This window comes from Berghia stephanieae, chromosome 4 (assembly GCF_034508935.2).
Source record: "Berghia stephanieae isolate SIO BIC M18660-M18661 chromosome 4, UCSD_Bste_1.3, whole genome shotgun sequence".
Taxonomy (NCBI): Eukaryota; Metazoa; Mollusca; class Gastropoda; order Nudibranchia; family Aeolidiidae; genus Berghia; species Berghia stephanieae.
Window position 1 is genome coordinate 79,822,336 of NC_088363.1, and position 22,760 is coordinate 79,845,095.

The following is a 22,760-nucleotide window of genomic DNA, read 5'->3' on the forward strand; positions in this document are numbered from 1 at the left end:
CATGTAAATAATAACAAGGAGTTAAATTGACAAATACATCGATTTTAGTAACAATGGCCAAAAAGTTCATTTAAATCCTGAAGTCTGGAAATTGAGCGAAAATAAAAACTATTACTTGGTCAATTTGTCCGGATTACCAGAAGACAGAGTATGAGACTTTTAATATCTTAAGGCTCAAACATATGTGACTTGCAGTCTCAAAACGGTATAATGTCGGGATGGACTGGATGCTAAAAATTGAATCTATAGCCTTGAATATCAAGCTTGGGGATAATTTCTGTTCCCAATGATGAAAAAATATACAATTTCTTACTCTGTTTAAAAGTGAAAGTTGGCATTTCTCATAATTTTAGTTCTCAACACACATTTCAGGGTACGATCATCCTGATATGATATAATAATATAAATTTGAGATGGTTGGTCACATATTATGTTTTGGTTATACATCGATATATTACACATCTAACTTATCCACTGGATTCTTGACCATAAGAATGAGTTTAGCTCTAGGCAGGATTTATAAATTAATATGAAACTTGGGTTTAATTTATATTCTCAATGATGGAGAATAAATACAATTTATTACTTTGTAAGGGGGCAAAGTGACCGAGTGATTAAGGTCCCGGGTTAGAGCCCCGCTTCAGGCACTTTTGTTTTTTTCTTTGAACAAGATTATTAACCCCCTATTTGCTCACTTGGACAACATGGGTGATTCCTGTTAACATCAGACATCTTGTTTGATGAATTATCTATATTCCTTCGTGGAATGCCTAGGTGACGATATCTTTTGGCGGAAGAGCATAATATTTTTTTATTACTTTGTAAAATAAAGAAAGTTGTTATCTCTTATAATTCTATTTCTAAATACACATTTTGGGGTCGGATTCATCATGACAAAATACCGTTTTATGGCGATGGGTCATGTATGTTTTGTTTATTCAACGACGAGATAACACTTATCTTACCTCTCCACTGGATTCCTGACAATAAGAATGAGTTTAGCACTAGGCAGTAAATGGTGAATAGAACTAAGAGTCAGAACTCTCGGCTCCATACAGTTTTCATTGCCTGGTACGAGTTGCCAATGGTCATTGCTGTGCAGATAAGAGGGAGATCCGTCACCTGAAAAACAAGAAGAGGAGCATTAACTCACTCAACCCTAACACCGACTGTATCCATAGTTTGCTCTGGTTACTTTTCTAAGACAAATTATAGGCGTAGTATCAAAGCTAATGTTTTTAGTTTTTACATGTTAAGTAGTTGGAATCAACCTATCTTTTAACGCGCTCATTTTTAACACAATCTTTCCAATCTTGAAAAGTAGCAAAATCTCTAGGACTGAGTGAGTTAAGGAGCAGGCACCGGTGTAAGATAAAGGACTGAGTAAATGGGTATGAAAGGCGGTAGACAAAGCAAGAAGGAAAAATACAAGAAAAAAAATCATCCCAAAAAATCAGTCGACTTTCTGATTACCGCCACAATCTCAAAGGCATCTCAACTGACAATATCTATAGTTTCGAGAGAATTTCAATGTTTTAAAAACACTGCTTCTTGTAATAAAATTCTCAGGAAAAAGTTTAATCGATTAGTTCGTATCGGATATATATATATGATATTATGATATTAACATAAATTTTAAATGATAAAACTGTAAACATAATAAACATCAATAGTCAAATGGAAAGTAAACTTTATTTTAATTATGAATACAGATGAAGTGGCTATTTCGGGTTTTCCCTTTATCAACAAAACACGATGAATGAAACATCGTTATTTATTTCTTCGATCTTCAAGCAGCAACATTTATTGCAAAAGATTTATTCTTACCGACAATTTTATGATGATATCCAGACACTCTTGCTGATTTTTCAATAGATGATTTAGGCTTGTCAAACCGGTGTGCATAATATTTGATGTGCTGCTTAGCTGTATTAGGAAATCGGGGAAAAAACAAATTATATGATTAAACTTGATGAATGAAAACATTGTGACGTGTCATATTGGGATTTAAGCATGCAGTGGCAGTTTCCAGTTTCCTGTGATATTTGCGCCTTCCGGCCCCGCTGCTCTGTCTTCGGCGTGCTGTTTTTCAGGATTTGCTTCCTTAGCCTTTGATCATCCAAGGTCTGTCCACAAGGCAGTGGCGGTTTTGTTTCAGAGTGTCCTTCTCCTAGATCGATTACGGTCCCCTGTTAGCGAACTCGATCTGTCCGGGTTTTTGTTCGGAGTGTCCTTCTCTTAGATGGATTGCGGTCCCCCGTTTACGAACTCCATCTGTCCGGGTGCCTCTGGACAATGTGACTGCGGACTTGAAAATGAAAATGGACATCATGTCCTAATGGAATGTCCAAGGTACAACCAGTTGAGAAGGAACTCCTGGCCTGACCCAACCCCATACTCAAAGAAGCTGTGCGGCAGTGAGGACGACATCAGGACCACTGTGGGCTTCATTCACCAGACCGGACTGACCATGTGACGTGATGGGAACGAAGAAGAAGAAGAAGAAGAAGAAGAAGAAGAAGAAGAAGAAGAAGAAGAAGAAGAAGAAGAAGAAGAAGAAGAAGAAGAAGAAGAAGAAGAAGAAGAAGAAGAATGAAAACAAAAAAAGGTCACTTATGAAACACCCTGCCTACAGTACAATAGAGAACAGATATGTGGTGTCAAAACGGTTCCAATCTCATTGGAAGTGGAAAACCACTCTTCCGGAGGGCTGGATACATAGCTTGTACACTCGATCTTTTGATTTCAGCATGAAGGCATCTTGTTTTCTAGTCTAACTAAATACTGGTTAATAAAAATGATTATCACTCTTTTACGTCCCGTAATCCTAAGACTCTTCTTATAAAATTTCTCGTAAATAGGTTATTCCACCTTATGATTAAATTTGTAACCTTATCATTTAGTCCTCCGAAGGAATGGTTACATACACATTTAGAAGGATTTTGGAACCAGAAGAGTAGAAGCTCTGACGTCACGACTTCTCTGTCCTATTTTAATGATTTTTTTGAGCCAACGCCCCAAATAGGCATATTTTTGGAAGTGATAAATTGAAAATTTTATATTAATGTCAAAATAATCACCAATGCAATAATACTATAAGTTTCTTCACCTCCTGCAGTTGGAATATGAAACAAGTGATCTTGGCAGCGCGATTTCATCTAGTGCAAAATTGCAAATGCAGGAATTCAAAATGCTCATAATAAACTCCTTCAATAGCTTTATCCATATTATTTCTTTAAGATAAGATAAGATAAGATATACTGTATTCATCCAAAAAATGGAAATTCGTTTACAGACGTGGCATGCATGAAAATGTATAAACACAAAGTTGAGAATCTATGGCGACAATGTATATATATATATATATATATATATATATATATATATATATATATATATATATATATGTATGTATATATATATATATATATATATATATATATATATATATATATATATATATATATGCAAATGAACAAAAATGTAAAAATATACAACCAAGAGCCAATAGCAACACTTTATATGTTAATTTGATAAATTGAGATAGGCCATACCTCTGGCCTTTAGTCCGAACTTGTGTGTGTATATTTAAAAAATAGTATTTAATTTAAATCAAAACTTCGAACACCATGTGGCAAAAATGAATTAAGGTGACGTGTTGTCTTTATTTTTATAGATATAAGGCGACGGCTCCTCGTGGAGAACATAATATATTATTTGTGAAGGGGGTGATCGTCATCCTTCATAACTTTCTCCATTTTACTTAGACAAAATCTCTTGAACAGTTCTTCCACATTGGAAATTGGGTGAGTATAATTCCTGGCTTTATCAGTTATCCGATCAATTGAGATCAATTGCTATAAGCAAACTACAAAAAGTGAAGCGAGTTGAAGGTCTAAAACATTTTTGGGCATTGTCACACCTATTTATCAGCTAATTTGCACGTCGTCTTTAGGATTTGTCCGTGTTCAAGGTAGGCCCAGATATCATACTTGAAGCTGAACAAATTGGTTGGAAAATGTAATTCACAAAATCAAAATGTATTCCTTTTTTACACCGATTAGATCAAGAATTTAACGATTATTTCTTTTTACAATATCAATAACTGCTTTGAGTCAAACACCTATTCACTTTTAAGTCTTTTGGGATAATCTGTGTAAAGTGTCACACTTGTGTGCAAAAGGTCTTGGTATGAGTGTTTGCAATCCCAGTAACTACCCGGTCATCGACCATACTCAGAATCGCTGGATTTTGTGACAAGACGAGACACCCTCATACAGCTATAAGGAAAATACAAAAAGTGAAGCGAGTCGAAAGTCTAAAACAGACTTTAGGCATTGTCATACCTATTTATCAGCTAATTTATACGTCGTCTTTATGACTTGTCCGTGTTCAAGATAGGCCCAGATATCCTACTTGGAGCTGCATAAATTGGTTGGAAAAAGTAATTCACAAAATCTGGACTAAGTTCAGCCATTCACGGTGCGAAGCACTTTCGCTAACTTAAACACAAACTACACTGTCTTTGAAAGAGGGTTGTTAAATGCATTTTCCAACAAGGCGAAGCACAATGGTAACGAAAAAAAGGTAATTGTGGTTAATAGTTTGATTTAATATACTATTGTAGATTATTGTATAATTGTTTACAACCAACTCCTCTTCTTCCTCCTCCTTCTCCTCCTTCTCCTCCTCCTCCTCCTCCTTCTCCTCCTCCTCCTCCTCCTCCTCCTCCTTATCCACCACCTACTATTACTACTACTACTACTACTACTACTACTACTACTACTACTACTACTACTACTACTTACTACTTACTATATCCTACATCCTCCTCCTCCTCCTCCTCCTACTACTACTACTACTACTACTACTACTACTACTACTACTACTACTGCTACTACTACTACTACTACTACTACTACTACTACTACTACTACTACTACTACTACTACTACTACTACTACTACTACTACTACCACTGCTGCTGCTACTACTACCACTACTACCACCATCACCACTATTATTACTACACATACTAGTACTTTTACCATTACTACTACTACTACTACTACTACTAATACTACTACTACTAATACTACTACTACTACAACTACTACTGCTACGATTATTACAGTCATTTTTATTATTGTTATTATTATTATTATTATTATTATTATTATTATTATTATTATTATTATATTATTATTATTATTATTATTATTATTATTATTATTATTATTATTATTATTATTATTATTATTATCATCATCAACAAAATCATCAGTATCATCATCATCATCGTCGTAAACACCAACATCTCCATCATCATCACGATCATTACCATCAATCATACCAACACTAGCATCACCATTATAGCCATTTACACAACCATTAACATCATCACCATTTTACATATTATTATGTGTTATTATGAAAGGTTTACTTACATTTATCCGTGAATCGAGACGCGTCGAACCAGCGATGATCTTTTAATGAATTCGATGCTACATCTTTGTGCATTTGTATTCTCAAGAACAGATCAGTACTCCCTGCTCTAGGTGTTCCAATGAAGTAATAATAAGGGATGCATCTTAACGTTTTATTCACCTTTCCGTACTCGTACCAACATGGGTTCTTAAAGATTTTTAGATAGTCAAAGGGTTCCTGTAGATGTGTAAAAATGGAAAAAGGAGGGAGGAGTTGATAAAAGGAATACTTAAATATTTACCCATTTATATCAAGACAACCGAGCGGTAGAGCAGTTTTCCGTTTTGTGATATGACACTGGCCTTCTGATGTGTAGGTCCCCGGTTCGAGTCCCGTTGCAAGAGTCGCAGAGTTGAGTCCTTGGAAAAGACTCATTGCTCAAATGTTTTTATCGTAGTCAGGTGCAATACGAGTACCTGGCCAAAAACAACGCTTTCTTTGCTGAAGAAAAATAATAATAGCGCATTGTATCTAAAATTATCATAATTTCACCACATATTAAATATTACAACTTCGCCTAAATTATCACCTAAATAGCCTCCAAAAATACTGTTCGATGTTTCTCCCGCCTTCAGAATGAAAGGGAATTTTTACTCACAGTAAATTTATATTCCTTTTTGGTGGCTTTCGGTTTATTTCCACCTTGATGGCGACATGGAAGCAGTACAGTGTCCGAATGGCGGCCCTGTAAACTTCGGTTGTGAAATAAGAGCGGATGGGCATTTGCTGGAATTAGATAAATAAGAAGTAAACAAATAATACGTTTTTATTTGAATAATAGTCTAAACGATTATAGGTTTTGTTTACTTAATGAGCAGTATAGTAATAATAATAATAATAATAATAATAATAATAATAATAATAATAATAATAATGATAATAATAATAATGATAATAATGATAATGATAATAATAATAATGATAATAATAATAATAATAATAATGATAATAATAATAATGATAATAATGATAATGATAATGATAATAATAATAATAATAATAATAATAATAATAATAATAATAGTAATAGTAATAATAATAATAATAATAATAATAATAATAATAATAATAATAATAATAATAATAATAATAATGATAATAATAATAATGATAATAATAATAATAATAATAATAATAATAATAATCACGAGAATAACAATTGTCATTATCATTCGGCAACACAAGGTAGGACAATGCATATTGTTGTGCACTTTTATAATATCAGATATTTATTATAGACTTGAATATGTGGCCGGTGAGCGTGTGACTCTACCGTATGAGCTATCCACGATCCCCCCAAAAATCCTATCTAACTCAGGTCATTCATTACAAGAGCTCTCTCTCTCTCTCTCTCTCTCTCTCTCTCTCTCTCTCTCTCTCTCTCTCTCTCTCTCTCTCTCTCTCACCGACTACTGGAGATCGCGGGTCCAACACACACAACCTCCGCAAAGTTAGTTGGCCAGCAATTAAGCTTAATAGCCAATATTCTCAACACAAACATATAACATTTGAGACATTGAGTATGCTCCGGTATATGTTGTGAATTTTTAATTCAGAAAAGTGAGTGGAGCAGGCACTTATGTTGGTAACAACAAGAGATGAAGTGAGTAGAAAAGTGCCAGAAGGCAATAGAGAATAAACTTGTTCATTAGAGGAATATTCTGCATTCTGATATAGGATATATATAGTTTGTCAACAAAGTAAAAACTTACAAGAATACTTGAAATATTCTTTGGCATAAAGGTATCCGTTGTGGTCACGAATGTAGACATCTTCATCTTCATTTTCCTGCCCGGTGTTTTCCTTGATTATCTTGTTTTGTCTTTTCTCTTTGAAGTCATTGTCTCGGCGTTGGAGAAAGTAGACACACAACAAGGAAAATAAAAAAGTACATACGATTCCTGTTACTGCACGACGAACACGTATCCTCTGAAAAGAGCAAAATGAAACATTTAAGTGTCAGTGCATGACATAATCAGTCGGAAGGTGAACATTTTGGATTTGCATTAAGCATTTTCTGAAAGAATATGCTTACTAGAGCATCTTAATCTTTATCTGAAGTAAATCTGGTGATTTTTCATGAAGTTATTGTCAGATGTATGGGAATGGTATCCTGCAACGTTTCTCAAATTTCATACTTTTTCAACTTGACTAGCTGTAAAATATATTTAGAAGTGAAAATAAGCGTTGATATTTCCCGAAGATGTACAAAAATGGTTGATTTAATCATTTGTGACAAGAACTCATTTTTTGATCAAAATTAACCTTCTAACTCAACTTGCCAATCTCTCAGTTCAAACTTTTTCACCATCCGACTTATTATGTCATTCACTGTTGTTCAGTTTATATCAAACCTATGCGTATTTCTTCCATCAAATACCCCAACTCTTCCCTCTGCCCGACACCATTTTTTCATATTCAGAAAGATGTCCATACAATTTTAACACGTTATTTAATATGTGTGCTCCCCACATACTTATTCTCCATGTACAGAGAAAAAATAATGAGACAAATTAAAGATAAATACCAAACAATGAAAGGTCATAATGGAGAAACTATTAACAAGATTAGATATGCAGATGCCACAACATCGTGGCAGCGACTGAGAAAGACCTACAAAATTTGATAGATACGAATTTGACTGAAAACAAGAAAATAGGTCCCCGCCTAAATGAAAGGGGAAATGTGGTAATTCCCTGTAAGAAAAACATACCATCTTGGTTTATAACAACAAACGGTAGAGTCCTCAAAAAGTTAGGCAATTTAATTATCTTGCCGATTTGATCAAGTGAAGCAGCCTTCCAAAATATGATCAATATTTTTCGTGAGAGAAACATAGAAAAACACTCAAAATAAGTCTTCTGGAATGCCATATTGAACTCATATTGAATTACTCATAATATGAAGCATGGACGCTGAGCAGGCAGATAGTAAATAGAATCGAAGCACCTGAGAAAAAACAGTTAATAAGAAGGCCCTGAATATTCCAAAAAAAGGAAGAGATGGAAATGGCAGAGTAATCACGATCGTTTTGCGAAGATAAGAAAGAGAGAGACAACATTCATGGGACATTTTATAAGAAAGAAAGGGTTGGAAAACTTGATAACAACGGTAGAGTAGAAAGGATAATAAGCAACTGGCAGGCGGTCTGGCAGAATTGTTGGTGACAGAACGGATCAACAATACGATGCAGAAGATGCAGTGGATAGCATTGATCGCCAACGCAGCCAAGCACGACACAGAACGATGATTATAGAATTTAAGATAAGGTGAGATAAGATAAGATGATTTATTTATCTTGTCCTAGAAATTTACATTGGGTATTGTTATATAGTAATGATTTTTTTTTAAATGATAAAGCAAATAATAATTAATTAAAAGGTAAACATAGAAATAAATTAATCAAAAGCTTAACAATACAAACACAAAAAGATCTCATATACCTCCCGAATTCCTGAACTGGCTTCAACTACCAAATCTACCTTCGACAATTTCGAATACACACTCAAAAGCAGACAGACCGTAGCCGCTTATCTTACAGAACTGATGACCTACTTCTAGATATTCCACAAATTATGACAATAAAGCGTGGCTCTTTTAAATAATGCGATTATATACGGTCTTTTGAGTGTTGTGTAAAAGGGGTTTGCTTTAATGGCGGACTTCCGTGATTGGAGTCCCTTCACTCACTCACTTAATCCCATGACCGGATGGTCTTCGGGGGGGACTTGTGCGAAGCAGAAGTTACAGTCTTCCTCCATGACTGCCTGTTGCTAGCCCTATGTAACAGCTCCGGAACCGATACATCTGTCCATTCTTTTATATTGTCCAGCCACATCTTCCTTTGGCGCCCTCTTCTGCGCTGACCTTCGACTGTGCCCAGTAAGACTGTCCTGCTTAGACTATCGTGTCGAGTGTGGTGTCCAAACCAAGAGTTTTCTACGCTTCACGGTCACTAGAAGAGGTTCTTGTGGGCCTGCCCGAGCTTCTATTTCTTCCAGGACGTCTTCGTTTGTGCGATGCTCCGTAGCTCCGTATATGACACGCGTATCAGTCTTCTATAGCACTTGCTTTCAAACGCCCTTATGCGCCGTTGTGCATGCATTGTAAGTGTCCAGGCTTCGCATCCGCACAACAAGGTTGACAACACCAGTGATTTATACAGTTTGACCTTTACATTAAGACTCATGCTACTTTTCCAAATCTTTGTTAATTGAGTCATCAATGATGTTGCCATTGCAATTCTCTTTCGAATTTAAATTGTGCTAGTCCCATCTTTGCTTAGTGTCACACCTAGATATTTGAACGTCGTGGCCTCTTTTAGTTTTTCATTTCCCAATGTGATGTTTATGTTGCTTTCTGCGTTGCTGTTCACCAAGGTTTGTGATTTTTCGGTACTTATTTCCATTCCGTATTGCGAAGCACATTCAGCTAGGTGGTCTGTTAAGTCTTGTAGTTCTGGTTCTGTGCCTGCCAATAGGTCAATATCGTCCGCAAATCTTAAATTAGTCAAAAGGCGGCCGCCGTTGGATATCGAGGTGTGATAACCCTACAGCACATCTTGCATGATGCTTTCAAAGAATGTATTGAATAGCATCGGAGATAATATGCAACCCTGTCTGACTCCTACAGTAGTGTTGAAAGGAGTTCCTAATTGGTCATTTACCAGAACTGTGCTGTTTGACCTGCCATACAATGCCTCTATTGTCTGGATGAACCCTTCTTCAAAATTCTATTTCCTCATCACATTCCAAAGACCATCATGCTAGACTCTGACAAATGCCTTCCTGAAGTCTATAAAATCATGGTACAGCGCAGGCTGGTGCTGAAGGCATTTCTCTGTGAGCACCCTGCAGTTAAATATTTGCTCCACGGTACTTCTTCCTGTTCTGAATCCTGCCTGTTCTTCTGCCAGTATATCTTCTGTTCTAGATTTCATTCTGTTTTGGAATATTCGGAGCATGACGTTGCTTGGATGGCTTATCAAGCTTATTGTAATTCTTGCATTGTTTTAAGTTCCCTTTCTTTGGGATGAGTATGACGATGGATTGTGTCCATTCTTTGGGCCATTCTTTCTGATCTAATACCTTTTGGCAGAGCATTGTGAACACGTTTATTACTTCTTCTCCATCGTATTTTAGCAGTTCAGATGGTATGTTGTTAATTCCTGGTGACTTATTTGGTTTAAGGCTTTTTATTGCTGCTTCAGCTTCTTCCTTTAAAATGGGTGGGGTATCGTTCACTTCCGCTGTATGAAAAATTGGTCGAAGTACTGAATTGCTTGTATTTAGCTCTATATTGTACAGATCACTGCAGTATTCAGTCCATCTTTTAGTTACTTCATCTTTGTTTGTCAGCAATTTGTCATTTTTGCACATAATATAAATCTAACGGTGAATTTATGTGCGTTTATTCGACTTGTTAGTGATGTAATTTGTGTTAGATCTTAATCTGATGGCATGGTCTTTGGAACAATTGGTGTTTTTCGAAGAAGAATTGAATAGAATAGACAGTATTCCCGTAGAGACGCACCAATGCTGATGAGCGACCAATTATCGATATTTTGTTTTCACCAGTGTTACCATTAAAACCGGAACTGAACAGACAATTATTTCGGCGCAAATAAATATTGCGTCATTCAATGTGCGTGGATTATCTTCGAATATTAAGACTGCCAATCTTATCAAGGATTTAAAGAAAATACAATCTCAATATAGTATTCTTCAATCAACGAAACGACCCGAAACAGACCAGATCATTGAAGGGAATCGACTCATAACCATTCCACCCAAAAACAACAGGGGGACTTGGGGTTTCTAATATCTCAGGCATGACTACCACATCTAGAAACATACGTCATCATTCATGATTGGCTAGCAGTATTAAGAATTAAGAACTCTGCAAATCAACACTCATATGCTCACCGCAATTTCAAAAGTAATCGACGCTGATGAGAGAGAAAAAAATTTATGATGAAATAGAAAACCTCATAAACAAACTTAGAAAAGAAGATGTCATACTGGTGCGGGATTTTAACTCAAAAATAGGCCAGAAATAAGAAGGTGAATGCTGTTCAGGCAAATATTCCAAAGGCAAAAGAAATGATAATGGTAAACATCAATTGATTTTTGCACAGAAAACCGAATGTTTATTGCCAATTCAGCATTCACGCATCCATCTAGACATATAACCACATGGAAAGGATAAAAAAAGTGGATGACAATATCGTAAAGATTTATAACCAAATTGACTATATTATTGTCCAAGAACGTTACAAAAAACATACACTGAACAATGCAAGGACATATTCTTGAACGAACGTAAAGACTGACCACAGACTGTCAGTAATTACTTTCAAGCAGTCAGTTAGTAAAATAAGGTTTTTTAAACCCAGACCAAAACCAGCAACAGATTTTACTAGCTTAAAAGATGAAGATGTACGTAATGCATTCGAAAACAAACTGACAAACAAACTTGAGCTTATACAGATCAATGCGAAAACAGACCCTGCCCTGCAACACCAGACATTGATCGACACTATCATTTCGGTCAGAGACGAAACTCTTCCAAAGACAACAAACTTCAAAGGGAACTTCTGTCCAATCCTCCAACAACTTTCAGAAGAACAAAAGCAACTTAGATTCAATATTAACAGTTGCTACGATGAAGAACTAAAACAAATAATGGAAAACATAGAGAAGTCAAGTGATGCATAAAAATCAAAATCACAATCCATTGTCAATTGGAAAAGCAAAATCGGCAATATGGCAATGAGAATAGAAACAGCCCCAGACAGCATGAAAACAAACAAGTCGTCTTATAATATCTGATGATGAAGGTAAAGTAATCTGACAAAAATTAGTTGAAAGAGTTAAAAACTTCTTCGAGAAAAAGTACAAAGGGGACCAAAAGATAGAACCATCTGAATACCCCGAATCAAGACTGGAAGAACCAATAACCAATCTTGTGGTAAGTGCAGCTATTTACCAACTTAACAATCATAAGGCCCTGGGAAATGACACCATGTACCATCAAAGCAGAGGAGCTAAATTTCTGACTGAACCACAGAAGCACAGAATAACCGGCAAATCTTAAAATTACATAAGTCTGCTAGACCATAATCATTAGTTTCTTTTTTTTTTTATTTTTGGCGACTAATCGGTAATTGTCGATCCTTAATTTGACCTTGGCCTTGGACTATCTGGTCATTTTCTATTAGGAGGCAGATTGTCTTGCTACAGATGGTGTAGCAGATTGGCTTTTAATTGCAAAAGTAGCATGTTCATTGTTTTCATTTAGCTTTGTAAGATGCATAATTTAAGGTTTGAAAAACATTTCCTCACGGATTTTAATCATTAAGGGAATAAGTCAATATAAAAAACTTGAAAAAAAACGTGTGCTTTTATATAGCAATATATATATATATATATATATATATATATATATATATATATATATATATATATATATATATATATATAATTGGATTCAACCATGACCTAAACCATATTTTTTTTGTGTTGATAAATGTATTCTTCCTTTTGGACAGATAAAATAAAATAACTTCACCCATGTGCGGCTATGTGGTCTTGTGGTATGGCACTCACTTTCGAATCGGAAGGTCCTCCTGGTTTCGAGCCTCGCTCTTCAGTATCATATCCATCTTATATTTACCCCTCCTTGTTTAGCTGTTGTTAACTTTACATTGTCTTTTAATTTGTTGATATGGTTTTGATTTTTCTTCAATTCTTTACCCACTCTATTTTTCAAACCATAAATATTTATCATCTTTCAGTATCTGCGCCAATTCTTCATTAAATGGTTTATAAAATTCGTATATCATCTGCCTCGTAGCTGGAAACATTGGTCCAGATTGCTGGTAATGCTTTCCTTCGTTGTATTGCTTGATTTGTGTTATGTCTTTCATCTGGGTCTCTGATAGAGGATCTGAAATTTAAATTGTCTGATGTTAACAACTGGATAAGCATTGGATTCGGTTGCTTTTAGAATAGGAATTACTAACACTACAAGGTATAATTCTTTTTGAAATATATGATATACATATAATTGCTTCAATGATAGTGATGGCAATAATGATAATAGTAATAATGATAATAATAATAATAATAATAATAATAATAATAATAATAATAATGATAATAATAATAATAATAATAATAATAATAATAATAATAATAATAATAGTAATAATAATAATAATAATAAAATAATAATAATAATAATAATAATAATAATAATAATAATAATATAATAATAATAATAATAATAATAATAATAATAATAATAATAATAATAATAATAATAATAATAATGTATCAAAAAGAAGTCCTATATTATCTAAAAGAGCCGATCGCCTATTTTATCCGAGTTTCTGGGCCCTTTGGTTAATAGTTACAATAGTAACATTCTGAACATTCTGTCTTATCTAATATTGCCAGATTACAAATTACTTGGTTGGCAGAAGAGTCTGAAAAATTTCTGGACATAACTTGTGATTTATTTTTGTTTTATTGATTATGAGTCAAATGCTCTACCATTTAGACCGTTGAAATCTACAATAATGATTGTGAAGATGACGACGATGATGATGATAATGATGATGATGATGATGATGATGACGACGACGATGATACTTTTTCAGTTCTTTCAGCTTTTCTGTAGTATTGAGACGAGTTAGCAGTTTACCTAATCCCAAAAAGGCAAAAACTTCCTTGAGATGCTCTTCCATATTTTCACTGTAGTTTTCCATATGAACTACCAACAACTGATTTCTTGGAAATATTTTAAGAACATCAAGAATGAGGCGACTGTAAATGCTTGCTGAAAATGAATGAATCTGGATAGGAAAAAAAGAGAAAATTTCTTTTTAATTTTAACGCTCTGCGTTATTATTATGAAAAAAGTCCGTCAGAGCCATTAGACTCATAGACCCAAAGTTAATCCTGGTTTCTATACCGTGAAATTAAGAACAGCAATTGCTTGAACCCTTTGGATAGGACGCTAGTACTTTCCATCAGTTCTAACAGAAGCAGCTACCCAATCAGTGCCAGGTGGTTAAACATTTCGACGTCATCGTGGGTTCGATCTCAGTCCCTTTGCGTGTGATGAACTGAGTTATCAGGACTCTCTGACATTTTCATGATTTTCCTAAAATATCATACAAATATAGATTTAACACAAATATAGATTTAATCTACTGAATTCCACAAGCATTAGGTAAGTGATATATATATATATATATATATATATATATATATATATATATATATATATATATATATATAATTTAGTTCTGAAAAAAAATCTCGACAACTGAGTATAAAGTCAAACTTCGAGATGTCCCAGGTTTAAGAGTTGTTTTTGCTTTTTGATCGTTTTGCCAAGATGAGGGTCATTTAAATTGATCGATATTATTTGAATTGCGAGTTTTATGGTCAAATATGTAGATATCTGTTATCCAGAGTACGGCAGTTAAATGATTAAAAGTCATAATTTTAAATTATTCTTTTTTTTTTTCTGATCTACAAAAAAAATTACAACACGAATATGACAATTTTGCTATATTTTTTTACGGGGGGGGTTAAACACACATAAGATTATAAAGAGAAAAGTATGTTTGTGACGCGCTCGGAACAGAAGGAGACATGGTGAGTAGGAAATGATGGGGATTTGAATTTGTGCCACAAAGTCCAGTGCCCATTTCTCAACCAAACAATGAGAAAAGCGATTAGAACTTATGCTCTTTTCACACCCTGATAGATACTGATATGTCTTGAAGTTAGACCCATTTGTCTTTTCACACCGCTTAGATAGATAATATATGGTTTGTGTTGCTCGGCCACTCATCATTACTCCTTCAATTTTTGTACAAAGTATATAGGCCTATAAATAAAATAACCTTAATGGCTGCAGCATTAGAAATGCTTGTTTTAAAACAGTTCTGTATCGCCTTGCCTTTATTCGTAAACCATATTGAGAGATGTAAAAGAGCAAGCTTTGAAATCTAATACTGCTTTTAGTAATAAAATTTCAAAGTTTTTCTTGGATATTTTTGAGTCACCATCTCAGAAAATATAACGCTATTTTAAAATAGGAAATGTCACTATGTGGCATCCAAATTAAAATATTATTGTTATTTATGCAATTTATCTTATTTGTGCATGTATGTGTCTCTTTGTGCATTTGTGTGCATTTGTGATAGAGTAAGAGAGATAACAGAAAGAATTAATCTAATTTGAGGGGCTATATATGCATTACTAATTATTAATTTGTAAATAGACGACATGCACATATTAATCGTGATTTAATTGTAATTGTAAGAGAAATATTGAACAACAAAAACATTTCTTAAAATCATTTCTTTCTAGGCTAGTTAAAAAGAAACTTACCCTTGACAGATATTTCATTTTTTTACTGTATAAGCAATATCTGAACGGCCGTTCCTTGAAACATTTCATATACACTTGTATTGTCGTCTTTGCCCAATCATGAAATTCCTCTGGTGTTTTCTTGGCTCCGCTCCGTTTAGAATTGAACAAATAATCTGAATATAGTCTAGAAATAAACAATGAAATTAGGCACAATATTAAATTTTAGAGTCAAATTTTGAAATTCTTAACTTAATGCTTCTGTCCCCAGGTGTTTTCATTTGTAGGTCTGGTAACACATATCAGTGTGGGTTCATTGTTGTAATGGAAATACTCTTGAACCAAATACATTGTCCATTATACCAATGTTAAGTCAGGCCCATAATTGCGTTCATTATCAGACCTGCTAATATGTGCACCTTGTTCTGTCCCAGTACAGTTTATTCTAATGATCGGAGGCTTCTATTAAATATGCCAGGGAAAAAAGCATAAAGTGGAAAGAAAGACAAATTGTTAGTTTCTGCTTTATTATCATAGCGCTTTGTTTAGGCTAGGCACTCTATCCAAAAAAAAATAAGCCTTCCTCGAGTGAAAGACTGATTTTTCGGATTATATTTTTGTATACTATTTTCTTGCTTTGTCTGGCACTGTCTCATTCACATTGTTTTCAGATCCAGACTTCACAGCCAATTGACCAATGCCAAGGTGTCTTAGCAAGCGCTTTCTTTTCTGCCTCCAGTGGTCTTCTAAGCATGGCTGCCAGATAGTCAATGTTCCTCGCGCCAATTTCGACTTCAAAAGTGGTCAAATGTAACCTAAGGTAGCCAAATACTACATACACTTAGACCCCTTTGAGAATCTGGTCAGTTTTGGTAATTTGAAAAAATTGAGTAAACTAGGAAAAACATTTTATTATTATACATTTAAAAATAAAATAAAATAATTAATGATAGAAATGATTCTCCTTGTGGCCAATGTTGGTCTATTTGACCACACACTTAGCCATTTGGCTGCCCTGCTTCCACGTCCTTAATGAACCAATCCTACTTCTTTTCATTGCGTTTAGTTTGTTCTTAAAAATCCAGATCCAATTATTACAATTTCATTCTTTGACCCATCGCCTCAAAACGGTATTAAGTCGGGGTGTGCAAGATGTCGCGAAATGACTTGAAAGTTAAAATTATCAGACAATTTTTTTCTTTTTTTTTTTTTTTTTGCTCCATCACAACCTAGGCTATTTCTCTTCATTAAAACAAATCAACTTAAACCACGTCAAATACTCGTGTCTATATAATCAATCTTTTGGCATTTAAATCTTCCACCATAAATTCCGAATTGAGTCGATGGGTAACATAATATATAGATATTTGAAAGGCAATATCTATTTACCTATCATCTCTGTATCCTTTTCTTACCTATCGACTGGATTCCTGACAATCAGAATGAGTTTCGCACTGGGAAGAAGATGATGAATATGACTGAGAGCCAAAACCCTGGGTTCAAGGCACCACTCATTGCCTGGTAGGGCGGGCCAGTGAACATTATTAAAAAGATAGGAGGGAGAGCCATCACCTGATAAATGGGAATCACATTTTAAAACATAATATTGATATAGTTACAGTGTCGAGTTTTTGTTTGATAAAAGCAGTTAATGTTATAAGACGTATGTATCACAAATTTTCATTTTGCATAAAAACGTTGACCTCACGGTATATTAATCGATTGAATTGATCTACGACATGTCAAACATTGTCAATGACTTTTAAAAGTCCCGTCTTTTATGGCAGTATGGGTGAGGGACTATGACTTGCAAAGGAACTGAAAATTAGTTTGGTTGTTTGAAAAAAATGTGAACTTTTATATAGAGCATTATGCACTTTACGTGCTCAAAGAGTTTTACAAGGGGTACCAAACCATAACCAACTCTTAAAATAAAGGATAAAACATGGCGACTCTTGGAAGCTGATAAAATTTCAATTGACAGAGACAAAGCAGCTGTTACCTGCCATATACTTATTTTACAACAAATTACGACGTGGGAATGTGAGTTAATAGCCTTTTCCAATGATTCAACTTAGCGCATCTCAGAAAGTAACTCGAATCAGGGACTTATAGGGTCCGAGGCGAGTGTCATACTACAAAACCACAAAGCACTATTAAGACAATTGATGAAATAATAGATTATTGGCAGAATTCATGCACTCATACCGACTATTTTGTGATGGAAACCTGTATTTCTTGTTGATTTCTGTATAAATCTTGCTGCTCTATCAAACTGGTGTATGTAAAAGTCGATGCTCTGTTTATCTGTATTAAGAAATTAAGAGAGAGAAGAAAAAAAAAAAACAAGACATTAACCTATTGTCAAAATACCTGGCTTCCTTGGTGAGCATGTCAAGTGGATTTATCTCTTAATCTGTTAATATGTCAGTATACATTCCATTTAATGTATATTTTTGTGTTTCTTTTTATACTAAATCTAAAATAGAAAACATATTCATACATTGTTTTATTAAGCACTGTAAGGAGTTTTAAAGTTGCAATTAGATTTGTTATAGTCGTGCATCAGAAATGACTAAAATCACAAATTGTAGATCAAGAAGTTTTTTTCAGATTACGGCAGTCAGGTGGTTAAGTAAAGATATCTACATGAAAGATGAACGCCTTATAAAAAGAAATTGAAAATAGCTACACGTGCGTAATGATTACCTTTATCCGTGAATCGAGAACTATCGAACCAACGATGTTCTTTTGCCGAAATCGATGCTACATCTTGGTGCATCTGTAGCCTCCAGAATAGATCAGTGCTCCCAGCCTTGGGAGTCCCAATGAAGTAATAATAAGGGAGACACCTTAAAGTTTTGTTAAATTGTTCTTGCTCGTTCCAGCATGGGTTCTTATAGTCTTTATGATAATCAAATGGTTCCTTCAAATTTGGAGAAAAAAATAATTTAAAAGATATAAGTAGATTGGATTTTGAAAAACAACTAGATGTTTAAATAAGCATTGACAGTAAATGCAATCTGAATGAAATGATACGAGTACAATTTGAAGGCATTCCAAAGTTGGCAGTCGCCTTTTGATGAGGATTGACTCATAATAACACTGACATTTATCCTCGGCGTCAAAAACTATCTATCACTGGAGTGGTCGAATTTTCCTAATGCTCAGGAATCTTTATAGTCCAGGCGATGTGTGCATGACAATCAATTTGAAATAGTTGTCCCACATTTAATGTAAAAACAAAGTGTTAGGATTTGCTTTAAACTCATCATTCTTTAGTCGTTTCATAAAACCCGACAAGCTTTCTATGGAATTTAAGTCCGGGCTTAATTTTGCTGAGCAATTCGGCCCCTGTAAGGAGACGCATATGCACAAATAATTTAGAAAGGGAATTGCACAATTTGTCAATATTTGATCAGTGCATTGTGCACAAAGTTATCCGTTCACTCGTATAAAGATGTGTTTTGTGATCTCTGGCAATACCACCTCAGACCACCATTGTACCGGAATCCAATGTTATTAATTCCTTCAATACATTTTTAGATCACATAACGTTCATATCTTCGATCATGGTAAACATTGGTCCGATGACCATTTGTAATGAATACGTTCCCAAAACAACCTCCTGGTTCTATTGTCACTTGTTGGCAATAAAACAAGTATTGCTCTGCGCGGTAGCCGCGTGACACTGGGGTCTTTGCTTCGTTAGTTGAAGGAGCCGAACGTAATTCCTCGCCGCTTGTGGTCTTAAACAACTCACCTAGCCCTGGCTCACTGTCCCGCTTTGCACTGTGGCTGACTCATGGGTTATTCAATTATTCCATCGGAATCAACCAAAAAGACAAATTTCCCCTTAGTGGTGAATAAAGACAATTTATTTTTTAAAAATCTATAATTTTGGAGGAAATGGTCACTCACAATAAATTTGTACTCGCTCTTGACATTATCTGGATGGTTTCCATTAGAATGATGACATGGAGACAGGACAGTGTCCGAGTGACGTCCGTTCAAACTCCGGTTGTCAAATAGGGGAGAACGATCAATGGCTGGAGTTGAGTGAAAAGTGAAATATATCAACTATCTCTGATCTCAATCTAATCCCCCCAAAAATTGGTTTAATATATTTAAGGGTCCCGATAGCACTGTTGGAAGAGCATTCGCTTCACACAGAAAGTGATGGGGAATTTTTTCTGCCCCCCCCCCCCCCCACAAAAAAAAACCCATCCCCAGGCTCAGTAGTGGCTGGGTAGCTAGGTCTATTGAATTTAGCAGAAATTACTCTGTGGTAGACTAGCATACTATCCAAAAGATAGCAGGTGATTGCTTTTGACCGCTTAGCTCTATGGAAACCGGGATACATATGGCTCCATTTGGTCCTTTAGGTCTTGATATTATGGACTACTTTCTTAATAAATAACAAATTCTTAAGAATTACTGAAAACGGACCACGTATTTGTCATTTGTGGAAACTAATTATTGGTATAGGTATTATGACTTCATCTGTTCAACTCTATCAGCATTTTCAATTGATAGGAGTAGATTGAATTGGCGTAATCCTAAATTCTGGTATTGGTATGTAGAAATGATATACACAGAAATAGGAAATGTTTAAAAATACCAAAGAAAGGGAAGAAGAGGAGAGAAAATGAAAGAAGGGGAGCATAAGGAGGAGGAGGTGGTGTGGAAGAGTCGATGAGGAGGAGGAGGAGGAGGTGGTGGAAGAGGAGGAGGAGGAAGGGGACTAAGAAGAGATGTTGATGATGAGGAGGATGATGATGATGATGATGATGATGATGATGATGATGATGATGATGATGATGATGTTAAATATCGTGCAACACGCATCACAGTAAAACTCACGTAGATACGGGAAATATTCTTTGGGATAAATATATCCATTGTGGTCCCGGTAGTATACGTTATTATCTACAACGCTTTGCTTTGTTTCCTCTTTGTAGACGTCGTCTCGTTGCCGAAGAAAGTACACACAGCACGTTGAGAAGATGAAAATACAAGGAAACACTATTTGTGCACTGCGAACAGATCGCTAAGGAAGATAAAATATTGGAACGTGTTAAGCTGACACCAAATGCGTAATTAAATTAGGCACGGCATACAAACAAATGATGAGCAATAATAAATAACAAGAAGTGAAAAGAAAAGACTCATATAGTTTATACGAAATGTAAGTAAATAAATAGAGCATAAAAAGGCAATAATTTAACTGTCTGAAATTTTTAAATTTTTGAGACCAGTAAAAAAAAGATAGAGGAAAAATATATCTGCCTCGTAGTATTGTGTTATAACGGATAAAGCCATAAAAGGTGCAAATTACTAAAGATTTGTTTTCCACAAATCCAGAACTTATGAAAGTGTGCGTGTAATGTTCAAAACTGAATTATTAAACCTTTAAAAAAATACAACTTGGTTCAAACCCCTTCTTCAGCCTATTAAAAACAATATAATATAATATATAACTGAGCTTTTATATAGAGCAATATCCACTAAACATGCTCAAAGCGCTTTACAGGAGGTCCCTGACGAACAGCAACACGTAACATGTAGAACTAGGAATGACGCCTGTTAGCGCAATATTACATTTTTTTTTCGGACAGAGACAACGCTGTTAACGGTCAGGTACTCATTTTACACCTGTGTACGATGAGATAATGTAAGTAAAGAGCCTTTTCCAAGGACTCAACTATGCGGTGAGGGAGGCTCGAACCCACGACCTTCGGATCCTAAAGCGAGTGTCATATCACAGACCACATAGTCTTAAGGTATTTGAGCCCGAAACGCTTCATGCTTGGTATTTTGGTCTGTTTCGAATCTGTTATATTCATTTGCTTTCTTTGGCTTTACTTTTTAGACTCTACAACTTCTAGCAGCAAAGATTCAATTTGAAAACTTGCATGCAGATATAGATATGAACGATTATGGATAATATAGAACATGCATCCACTTAAAAACCTGATCAAACTCTATGTCTATAACGATTGAAGATTTCGTAAATCATAATTTTGGTGCTTTTGTCGACATTAATAATATACCATAGTCTACGTGACGTAACATTTTAATACCTTAAAAAATTACTTCATCTTCTCAACATGCAAAAGCAAATGCTATTGTACGTTTACCACTATAGAAACCAGGGTAAACTCAAGTTTCGTGGGCCACTTTTCTCTAACGGACTTGCACGTGGTATTCTATAACAAATGCATTTGATAGAGCTATTCTACTGTATCAAATAGAGTCCATATTTTTCTGAATCCCCGCCTCATCCCCCCCCCCCCCCCAGCCCAAGGAAGTTTATTCACACGCCCCCACCACCACCCTCTCCCCCTGCCCAAGGTAGTTTATTCAAACGCCCCCCCCCCCCCCTTTTTTTTTTTTTTGTGTGTGTGCATTATATTACATTTCAGCTCAAGATATGTACCGGTGAAAATTCACTGAAAAGGGAGAGCAATTCGAAAAAAAAAAATCCCTTAGAAATGCTATCGAAATAAAATAGTAATTCGCCGTCAGAACCGTCACGGACGATTCTAATAAGGGAAATCCCCGTGAGATTATTCATCTTTTCCCAAAATCTCTCTCCCACCCCACCCACCCCTACCTCTTTGAATTGGTCAAATTGCATCCCCCAACTCCTGTCCCTCCTTCTTCGGTCAAATTGCGCATCCCCCCCCCCCCCTTCTTTATATTCCCAACTCCTTCTATTGAAGTTTGGCCAGCCTCCACCCCCCACCCCCCCCCCACCCCTCTTTCTATTACTACCAACCCTCGCCCCTCTATTCGGTACACTAGAGTATGCAATGCAAGTTAAAAGACAACTTAACAAATTATGTCTGATTTTACATTATAAATATTAAAATTTGTTTACCA

General features: G+C 35.2%; 1 protein-coding gene across 1 annotated transcript in view; it reads right to left on the minus strand.

Moving 5' to 3' along the window:
• Positions 1–22,760, minus strand: part of LOC144971857 (uncharacterized) — a 41,665-nt gene that overhangs the window by 4,187 nt on the left and 14,718 nt on the right. Inside the window, exons 2-17 of the mRNA XM_078912932.1 lie at positions 22,759–22,760; positions 20,739–20,925; positions 19,797–19,924; positions 18,585–18,801; positions 18,084–18,182; positions 17,291–17,447; positions 15,897–16,062; positions 14,194–14,344; positions 13,251–13,434; positions 12,475–12,577; positions 11,994–12,101; positions 7,200–7,416; positions 6,086–6,213; positions 5,448–5,664; positions 1,828–1,926; positions 966–1,122 (exon numbers count right to left, since the gene is read on the minus strand). The exon at positions 22,759–22,760 is cut by the window's right edge and continues 131 nt beyond it. Coding sequence (XP_078769058.1) covers positions 966–1,122; positions 1,828–1,926; positions 5,448–5,664; positions 6,086–6,213; positions 7,200–7,416; positions 11,994–12,101; positions 12,475–12,577; positions 13,251–13,434; positions 14,194–14,344; positions 15,897–16,062; positions 17,291–17,447; positions 18,084–18,182; positions 18,585–18,801; positions 19,797–19,924; positions 20,739–20,925; positions 22,759–22,760 — 2,320 coding nt within the window. The remainder of the gene's footprint in view (positions 1–965; positions 1,123–1,827; positions 1,927–5,447; positions 5,665–6,085; positions 6,214–7,199; positions 7,417–11,993; positions 12,102–12,474; positions 12,578–13,250; positions 13,435–14,193; positions 14,345–15,896; positions 16,063–17,290; positions 17,448–18,083; positions 18,183–18,584; positions 18,802–19,796; positions 19,925–20,738; positions 20,926–22,758) is intronic.